Source organism: Symsagittifera roscoffensis, chromosome 5, assembly GCF_963678635.1.
Source record: "Symsagittifera roscoffensis chromosome 5, txSymRosc1.1, whole genome shotgun sequence".
NCBI lineage: Eukaryota > Metazoa > Xenacoelomorpha > Acoela > Convolutidae > Symsagittifera > Symsagittifera roscoffensis.
The window spans coordinates 54,453,701-54,463,542 of NC_087066.1; the positions used below are offsets into that span (position 1 = coordinate 54,453,701).

Sequence of the window (9,842 nt, forward strand, 5' to 3'; positions counted from 1 at the left end):
GATTGGATTAGATTGTTGAATAACCCAGGCATTTGTTGCATGCAATTCTTGAGGTTGAATTGAGCCATTTTTAGTGTAATTTTAAGAAGTAATTTTGCTAGAATTGAGATTAATTGGAATTTTCCAACAGCGTAAATTTAAACAGATGAAAACATTTTCAAAAGTAGTGAAAAGTGAAAACTGAATTTGTATGTGAGAAGGAGAAATTAAGGCTGCTGGAATTGTGAAGAAAACTAGATACAATTTTGCTGGCTGAGCTGATAAAAAGACTGAAATTTTTTAGGCGAGAAAGTAAAGCTGCTGAAGTTCATAGACTGAATGAAATTGTGGAGCTGAAGATTGCCAATTGTAAAAACTGAACAGGGAGTTTTTTTTGTCCAATTGGAGGGATGATTTCACGATATAATTAATTTTAATTTATTTTTTTAAAGAACACCGCACTGACAACCTATAACCAATATTAATAATAATAGAGAACCTATAACCAATCTTAGTACATGGGAAACTATAAACAACCTTAATACATAGGACCCTGGATTTGGTACGTATCCGTGTATGTATTCTCCTAAAGCATTTGACCAACAGGTGCCAAAGCAAGAAAACGCTCTTAATTTTGCAGCTTGTGCGGAATGAGCAGCAGGTGTTATAGGTTCGGAGGGGGGGGGGGGTAAAAATAAAGTTGTTCTTAATAATTTCTTAAGTTGTTAGATAATAATTCTACTTAAATGCTCTTCACACTCCTTTTATGACAGATGATTGGTGTTGCAAAGATTTTGATGTGACATACTCATTGACACTTCCCGCATATTTTCGGACGTCGAATAGAATTCCAGGCGGGAACATGAAAGGAGTGCTCTCCAGGTGAATCTCGTGAAAGCCGGGGGCGGAATTCGGGGGTGGGATGCAGTTCCCACCTCTGCCGATGACTGAAACGCGAAAAAGATGACTACCCGGGTCGACGTGCTTGATTTTATGTTGTGACTTTCTCGACCAAAAATTGGTATGTTTCGACCGCCTCGACCAAATTTTGGTACGATTCGACGACTTTCTCGAGCAAGTGTCTTTACAATATTTTGGTATGTTTCGGCTTTCTCGACCCAAGAAGAAAAAGTGTTCAACTTTGCTCGACCCAGTTTAGATATGTTTCAAGTTTCTCTACCAAAATTTGGTTTGTTTTGACTTTCTCGACTACCATCTGACAGGAATAGTTTTAACAGAACTTTATAATTTATCCTTTATAATAGAATTTTTGCATGATGCTTGAACTGAAATTAAACTCTAAGAAACAGTAAAATGTGAAATTCTAGCATCGAAAACTAATTTTTTCAAATTGATTTTTCCAAATTGATTTTTCCAACTGAAAACTGCTCTGAGAAAATATTGGTAGAACTTGCTTTTTTCTGCCGCAGGAACAATTAGATCTCAGAAAACTAGAGTTCTTTCTGAAATTTTTAATTTGCGGTAACAAATTTTGTGCTCGACCTATGTTTTGAATTTCTCAACCAAAATCGGGTATGTTTTGAAATTCTCGACCAAAATCGGGCATGTTTCGATTTTGTGCTTAATTTAAAATAGCTTCTCAGACGATGAATTTTAGTCAAAAACCATTCAAATTCTCGAATTTCAAAATCAAAATATAAGTCGAGCACCTCTACCCGGCTAGTTGGACGTTAAATCTTTTTCCACTGTTTTTTTGGCCTAATTAGAGTATTTTACCGATTTTTTTTGTCCGCAGTTCAAAGATGAACCACCTTACTTAATGGGCAAACTTTTTTGCACAAGGCTAAATTTTTTGCACGGGGCTAAATTTTGCACGAGCCGTTTTGGAAGATTCATAACTTTGTCAAAGAGTCAAAATCAATGTTTGATAGCTTAATATATTGAAAACTGTATAGTTTGTTATTAACAGCTCATATATTGGTTGATATAAATGCTAACCGCGTTCTCATGGATAAAAAAATACTCATTAATATAAGCGAAAATTACGGGGGATGGTTCAATCATCCTATTCTCAAGAACTTTTATGAATGTTCTTGAGAATATGACCATTGAGTGGACCATCCCCCGTAATCTTCGCTTATATTCATGAACATTTTCATTTGATAAGAATATGCTTTACTTATATACCAACCAATATATTAAGGGTTAATAACAAATGATGCAGTTTTCAATATTTCAAACTATCTGGATTTTTGCCCAGGGTTATGAGTCTTTGAAAAAAAGCAAGTAAAATGCCATAAAAAGTGCCGCTTATTTCCAATTTTCCTGAAATCTTGCTATGTGCAAACGGTTAACTCATCCAAAAAAACTTGCTTCTAAAACGAGTCTATGAGCTTTTGTTGATTTCTAGTCAACATAGACGGCGACAAGTGTCTGAGAAAACGGTTTTTTACGATGAAAAAACCTTGTTAAAAACGCACAATGATTGCGAGTTGCGCTTTCAACCACCGTCATTGAACAAGCGTGTTTTTTCCCTTGTATCAAAACATGTAGATAGAGTTTACATGGTCACTTGTTTACCACCATTTGGGATAATTGAAACTATTTAGTATGAGACTCACAGGTCTTGCCGAATTCGTCTGACACGGATTCTCCACTTACAACGCTGTAAGCCACGTCCGAAGTCTGAATAGCCAGAAAACACTTGTCCACAAGGAGTCTGGCCTTATCGAAAGTTCTGTTAGTAGGATCGGCCGTTGGTGCGCCGGCTAAGCTGCTGCCTCCCCAATGAGAAAAGGTAGATGGGGTTGTTGGTAGGTTCAAGTATGTCTTGGTGGATCCGCTGTTCTGTGCCCACTGGCAAAATACACGCAACGGGTACCCTCGAACATAGATTGTGTAGTCATTAGTAGAAGCTGAACAAAATAGGTTGTTTTGTTATATCCTCCCATTTCCCCATTTCGATATAATTTGACCATTTGTTTCAAACAAGATTCAATTGAAGATTTGTTTCCTTTCTTTCCCCACGTTTTAACTTTTTTATTTCCGAAGTTGTTTTTACGCGTATTGCTACTATGCACTATGGCTATATATGGCTATTACGATAGAAAAAACTATCGGCTTTTTTCCAGAAACCCTTTTGATTTTTTTTTGAATTTCAAATGACGTTGGATGTTGAAATGCAATAAAAAGTCAGCACTAAAAAACCACAGGAAATTCATTTTTTCTTCACTGAGCTCAACCAAAACTGAAATTATTGCAAGCTTTTGATACCCACAGATCATATTAGAATTTATTAGCTAAAACACGTAATTTTTGTTCCGACCATTGAAAATGTGGAGGAACTTTGTATCTGGATGTTTTCGTTTTGTTTTCGTTTCCATGCAAAATCAAGTACCACAAATAATCATCGGACTGGGTTGAGTGATAAATCAACATGAAGCCCTTACAATCGTGATTTGAACCACAATAAAGTTTTTCAAAAAATTTTCACCGTGTTGAGAAAAATTGGTTCGAAATTTTTGATTTTTTTTGTCTTATTTCGAGCGAATAAAGCGATTGAACAGTATTCTTTTAACTGCTTAAAAGCTCATAATAGCATAAATGTAATTGTAAAAACTTATTTTTGTTTAATTAATGTTAGCTTATTCTGAGTATTTTAGCGTCTTTTTGAAATTAAAACTTTCAAATTTCAAAAAATTGGAAAAGTTAAAAAAAAAAACATTTTAGATTTTTTTATTTTCAAGCCAGTTTCCTAAAAAAAAAACGATTTTCAATTTGCTTATTTTACTGTGACAGTTGAATATATATAATCCCAGTTTTTTGGTTCAGCTCCACTTACTATAGCTCCTCCTTGAAAAATTTTGTTGTCTTTTTTAAGACTATGGTCGGAACATTCTGTGCCACTTGCAGAGTAACCGGCTATCTTTTTTTTTCCATGTAAAATCAGCTACCGCAAACAATCATCGGAGATAGTTGAGTGATATATCAAATTAAAGCTCTTTGAGTCGTGATTCGAACACCATTTAAAAATTTCGAAAAAGTTTTCCCAGATTTTGTCTAAATTCGAGCACGCTTTTTTATACCTATTTAGGCTGTTTAAAATAGTTTATTTATTCTGAATGTCATTATTGTATGAATAAAATTAGTTTTTGGAGGTTTTTAATGCCATTTTGGGAATAAAAAACTTCAAAAACTCAAAAAATTCTGCCAAAATTTTTTTTAAAAAAAAATTGTTTTTTCTAGTCATTTTGCTTCAAAATATGTTGTCCTGTTTGCCTATATTACTATGACTATCGTATATTTTTTAACTTAAAATTATACGTCAAATCCTTTAATCACACCACGCAGAAAAACTACACTATTTGGAAAAAAAATAAGTCGTTTTTTAAAGACTATGGTCGGAACATTCTGTGCTACTTGCACAGTAACGGCTATTCTTGTTGTTTTCAATCTTTTTCTAAGCATCAGTTGTAAAAACAACTTTGATTTTTAATATCAACTGTAGCGAAGCAGTTTTCACTGCATAGCAAAAAAAAGTATCCATGAGCGATTCAAATTTCAGTTTGACCAATTTCAGCCGTCGAAGCGCATGTTATTCTGAGAACATTTTTAAATGGAAGAACAAACAAGAAAATCCGATTGCTGAGCACAAAATCCAGCTAGTTGCCATCTAATATTTTTGCATAAAATATTTGCAACTGCAAATTAATTTCTGCAAAATTGTGAAGTGATGATAATTTTATGCTCAGAGGTTAAGTTGCACTTCGCAAACACACCAAAAAAATGGTAAAACGGAGTTTTCAAAAGCTAGATTGTACAAAAACACGTAATTAGACGGTGACACTGAAATATATACGCAATGTAATTTGAACTCATGACATTCGGAGTTGGAGTTCAAGGCATTAAAAACTTCCCCATGACAATTACTTCTGACCAACAACCAGCCACCAAAAAAAACTGATAAAATACATGGTATTAAATAGCCAAATAGAATTCAATCGTTTCACAGGTGTTAGAAATGAGCGCTACTTGTTGAGAACCAATTTATGAATTTTAGATTGAAAACAAGTCGAATCGTATCATAGCAAAAACGTTTGCTTTTGTTAAAATGTTAGATAGCAAAAGTGTTAGAAATGTTTGAAATTCATAAAACTGAAAGCGGACTTTTTTTGAAGTGTCTTGAAGTTTGGTAGTTGACATATGTCTTTTGTTTTCATGACTTTTCTACCTTCAGTAAGATTTTAATTTATTAGCTCTCAGATTTCCTAGCGATTTCTCAGTTCTCAGACTCCAGATTTCCTAACGGGGTCGCAAAGAATTCATTTTCAAAACAAACAACGGACCAAGTTAACATCCCCCCACACACATACACACACATACACACAGCCGTTCTGATATAGTACTTTCAGCCAATCAGAATAGAGCTTTTTACACGCAGCGCTTAGCAAATTTAATATAAATTCAACGCTGACGGTGGAGGATCTTAAATTACCCTATTTGGGTGGGTAGGGGAGGGGTATGGATGTTAACTTGATCCCAAACAACATTTTCTAAAAAAAACTTGGTGGCTTTTTTAATAAAAATGAATGATGAAAGTTGTTGTTTTCACGTGTCTGTCCGAGTGTCTCGTGCTCAATTTGACAGTCTGTGGTCTTGCCAGCTTCCACTTCTTTCACCCAGAACCACCTCTCAGAAGAGGTACTGGGGTAGGAGGAAAAAGATTGACAGTCCAAGTTGTTGATGGCCTCCGGCTCATATCCCACCCCAAACTTGCTATACATCTTGCAGAGCTTGTATTCATCCTACAGCAAACAAAATAAGACTGCTCGTATCAGGGCGAAGCCCTGAATGTTCCGACAGCCTTTTAAGGTTTATGGAGCCGTAATAACCTTAAAAAATTCAATGAAGTAAAACAAAATGAAATTTTTTTTCTGAATTTGAAATTTTTAAATAAAAATCATCCCCACACACGCCATATAAAGTACAAAAGGGTAGATTTCGCTCCTTGTAACAAACCATTTATGGCAAATAAGCTTCTTTTAACCAATTTGGAACGATTTCTAAGACGCATTAACTCTCCGCTTACGCGTTAATAGCGCGAAATATATCGCGCGTTAATTGTCCCAAATTGGCTAAAATGGTAATCTTTAAACCCCCTTAACTTTACGAAAAATGATCACAGGTGAAATATCTTTTCAAAATTGAGCTCAAGACAACAATACCTTTCGAATGATATAGAAAAAATTCCGTCAAAAATGGCTAGGTAAAAAGTCGAAATTAGTCTGAAGAAAAAAAAAACCCACCCCGAGCACAAATATTCCGTTACTTTCGTATCGACAGTCGGAACAACAATTGTCCATCCAGAGCTTCGAGAATACAGTTTGTTTTATTCAATCATTATAACAAGTTTATTTTGTTTCACTCAAATGGTAACGTTCGTTATCATGTCTTTTTTTTGTATTCCTCGCTTATATTTTGGGTATTCTGTTACATTTCGATAACTGGGAAATAGTCAGATGCATAGTTTGCACAGTCTTGATTTGAATTGTCGAAAAAACGAAGCAATTTAAGGACAATCAACTTGTTTTCAAAATGAAATTCAGAGACCAATTGCAAAACAATCTGCTGTTACGATATAATTAGTTCAAAGTTTGCTCCAAAACTTCGTACTGTACCAAAATGAATCCAAACAGGACTGCTCGTATCAGGGCAAAACTCTGAAAATTTTGACTGCATTCTAAGGTCTAAGAAGTAGTTGCAACCAGTTCAAAACTAGTAATTATAACCAATTATATTCTTGATAAAACTATCTCCATAAAATATTTCTTAGTAACCAATCATGATCCATAACTAACACTGACAATTATTTGTAACGCGGAAACTACTTGTAGTCTCAGCATCAAGCAAATTAAATATAACTTAGAAGACAGTTGTTCTCCTTTGGAACAAGTTCCAGATATCAAACCCGCAAATACCAGTATACGCTAGTCCTATTGAGACTAGGAGGTTTAAGAGTAAGATTAAGATTGGTATTAGACTAAGAAGTTGCACGAATCTATCTGGCAGAAAATAGGATAGCGTGACAAACAGAAGGTGTTCCTTATCTGAAATTACTCTATGAGTAAGCTACTCCAGGCATAAGCTCATAGTGTTTGATATGAAGAAGTAAATGAAATTTTCAGAAAAAATTCAGTTTTTTGTGATTTTTTTGAAAATCATTGCACATGCTATGTAAAGTGCAACGAGATATAGTACCAAATAGACCTATAAGCATGCCTCAATTGAATTTGGAATGATTTCGAAGACGGATAAAATCGCCGCTCACGCTTTAATAGCACAAAAAATTTTCGCCTTTTAATTATCCCTAATCAGTCAAACTGGCAATCTTTAGACTCACTATAACTTTACGAAAATTGATCACAGTTAGAATATGATTTTTAAATTTAAGCTCAGTTTCAATTCAAACAAAATACTTTCCAATTACTAATTGTAAATCGAAATTTTTCCAGAGAAAAACTAAACCGAGCACAAGTATTCCGTCAATTTCTACAAAAGTCGGCTTAAAAGCGAATCTCTTTAAAGGGTACATTTTGTTTCAATTGAAAACCGTTGCAGATATTTATTTCCTCTTTTGCTTCTAGCCTTTTATTGATACCAATCAATATCCATAACTAACGTAAATATAAATACCTTGTCAAACTGACTAGTTTTACTAGTCAGACCAATAATCGGCAGTGATGAAAAAAGTTGGTGGCACACTAATCTCGAGCGTTTCCAGTATTCTTACAGACCTACTGAGACCAGTAAATGAGAGCAGAATTAAGATCAGTAGCCGACTAAGGATTTGCACGAGCTTAACCGGCCAAAAAAGTAGAGTAACAAACAGACGTGAAATCTATCAAAAATTACTCTATGAGGCTGTCCGGACCGTTTCATCTGGTGCGACCAAAAAGTCTCCAGAAATAACTTAAAACTAAGTTGGCTAAGATTAGATTAATTAGACATCAATTACTGCGTGTCGATATTTCTGACGAGCAGATTTCAAGTAAACTAGCTTATAAAACACTAGCAGTGTGCAGTGTTGATATTATCTAACTAAAAAGTGCTACCATATAATAAGGTAAACATCCCAAACATCAAAATCCATTCCTCGATTAAAAAAACTGCATCAGGTGTAAATATTCCGTTACTTTATTCGAAAGTCACAACAAAAAATTTTGGCCCATCTGAACAATCTACCCCCTAACAGACTAAGTGAACAATCTCCCCCTAAAATTAAAAAGCAAATCCAAGCAGTAAGGCCTGCATGTACTATGCTCAAACCTGATTAGCTGAAAAATATTACTTTTAACCAAGTAAACGATCTCCTCCCTACATTAAGTTAGGGGGGAGATTGTTCACTTGGTCCGAAAATTCTTTATAGTGGCAAAGGACAAAAGGGTGGTTGTTGAAAAGATTCATGGCTTCGACTGGTTTCCCGATTATTCTTACACTCATGGGAGGATCTAGGATTTTCTTCAGGGGGGGGGGGGGGCGGAGTTTCAAAAAACTGTTTTCTATTTTTTTCCTTTTTGTCCAAATTGATTTTTCGAGCGCTCCTATAGCATTATAAATAGCCTATTTTAACATAAACTTTGCAACGCAGGCAAATTTTTCAAAAAAAGGCCAAAAAAGCGTTCTTCGGCACTTTTTGGAACATTTTGACTAAAAATTGCTTTTTTAGTGGCGCACGCTCCACTTGGAAATTAGTATATGTTGGTGCTTTTAGAAAGTTTTGGGGTTGGTCAGCCATAAAGGGATGACCTAAAACATTACCAAAGAGGGAGCCTTTTGATTGGTGAAGGGGTCGAATCCCTGAGGAGGAGAGAAAAAGAGGAGAGAAAAAGCCCTACCCACCCCCTAAATCCGCCTCTGCTTACACTGTAGTTGATAGCCTCACAGTGAGTGATGCCCAGACAGTAAACCATGCAAGAGTCAACATTGTAGGCGAAGTATTGGTAGAGAAGCCCTGCACTGTAGCCTTTCAAACAGGGACACTCGTCCCGAAACAGGGAGAGGTCAACTTGATTGGCGTCAATTAGCAGAAAGAGAAACAGGTCGACTAAAAATTGGACCGAATACATTTTCTGAAAAGTTGCTTATTTTTGCGATTCGCTGTTGAAATTAGGAGAGATAAAAAATGAATAAAATAATGTGTGCTGACAATAAAAAAATATGTAGTCAGTTCTATTTTAATTTTCTTTTTTACAGAGCCAATAAAGACCATCAATAAATTCAAAAATATAAAAAATGAATAGATAATGTAGAGAAAATATCGGGTAGTAACCAGCATTTTGTATTAGCATTTCCGGTCAGCGGTATTTTTTTCTGCACAGTTGATCAAACAGTTATGTTTTCTTTCTTGGTTTCCTCTCGATTGCATTCAAAGTTTCCGCTAGCTTTTCAGCTTCCGCTCGATTAAATTTTCAGCTCTATGGGATTTTCAGCTTCTGCTTGGTTGGATTCGAAGTAGGGCCACGGCACCATTGCACGAGGTATTACCCATTAACAGACATCCACTAATTCAAGGGAGTAACGTTTTCGAAAAACGTCTAGTTTCAAGGCAGACCAAAATAATCTTCCGATTTCTCCAGGAACAATAAAAAACTCGTTTAGTCAAAACTTTAAATACAGCAAGAAATTTTATTAATTATAGCATGAACGTCATTTTGGAAAATTTTCATCAAAATCTAGACTTTTCGGCGCCTGCTTGTTTCCCTTCAAATTAAATTAATATTTGCCCCGTCAGGAGGTGGCCTTTGGAATCTGGTTTATCTATATCTATTTATACCAACGTACTATTCTATTATGATAGATTTGTCGTCACAAAAAAATTGGTCCAGTCACTGGACATCTAAGTG

At 35.2% G+C, this 9,842-nt stretch overlaps 1 protein-coding gene across 1 annotated transcript; it reads right to left on the reverse strand.

Moving 5' to 3' along the window:
- Positions 1-732: 732 nt before the first annotated feature.
- On the reverse strand, positions 733-9,184 carry LOC134846793 (uncharacterized). The gene is made up of 4 exons (XM_063864184.1): positions 8,862-9,184; positions 5,552-5,744; positions 2,562-2,855; positions 733-926 (listed from the first exon to the last, which is right to left on the reverse strand). The coding sequence occupies exons 1-4, from the start codon at positions 9,063-9,065 to the stop codon at positions 733-735; spliced, it is 885 nt and encodes a 294-aa protein (XP_063720254.1). The 5' UTR covers positions 9,066-9,184.
- Positions 9,185-9,842: the final 658 nt, after the last annotated feature.

Excerpts from the sequence above, each read along its gene's own strand:
- LOC134846793 (XM_063864184.1), bottom strand. The coding sequence starts at position 9,065 with ATGTATTCGGTCCAATTTTTAGTCGACCTGTTTCTCTTTCTGCTAATT. Across the intron at positions 2,856-5,551 it reads CGAGACACTCGGACAGACAC|CTTCTACTAATGACTACACA; the intron begins GTGAAAACAACA and ends TATTTTGTTCAG. Across the intron at positions 927-2,561 it reads AGACGAATTCGGCAAGACCT|TCATCGGCAGAGGTGGGAAC; the intron begins GTGAGTCTCATA and ends TTCGCGTTTCAG.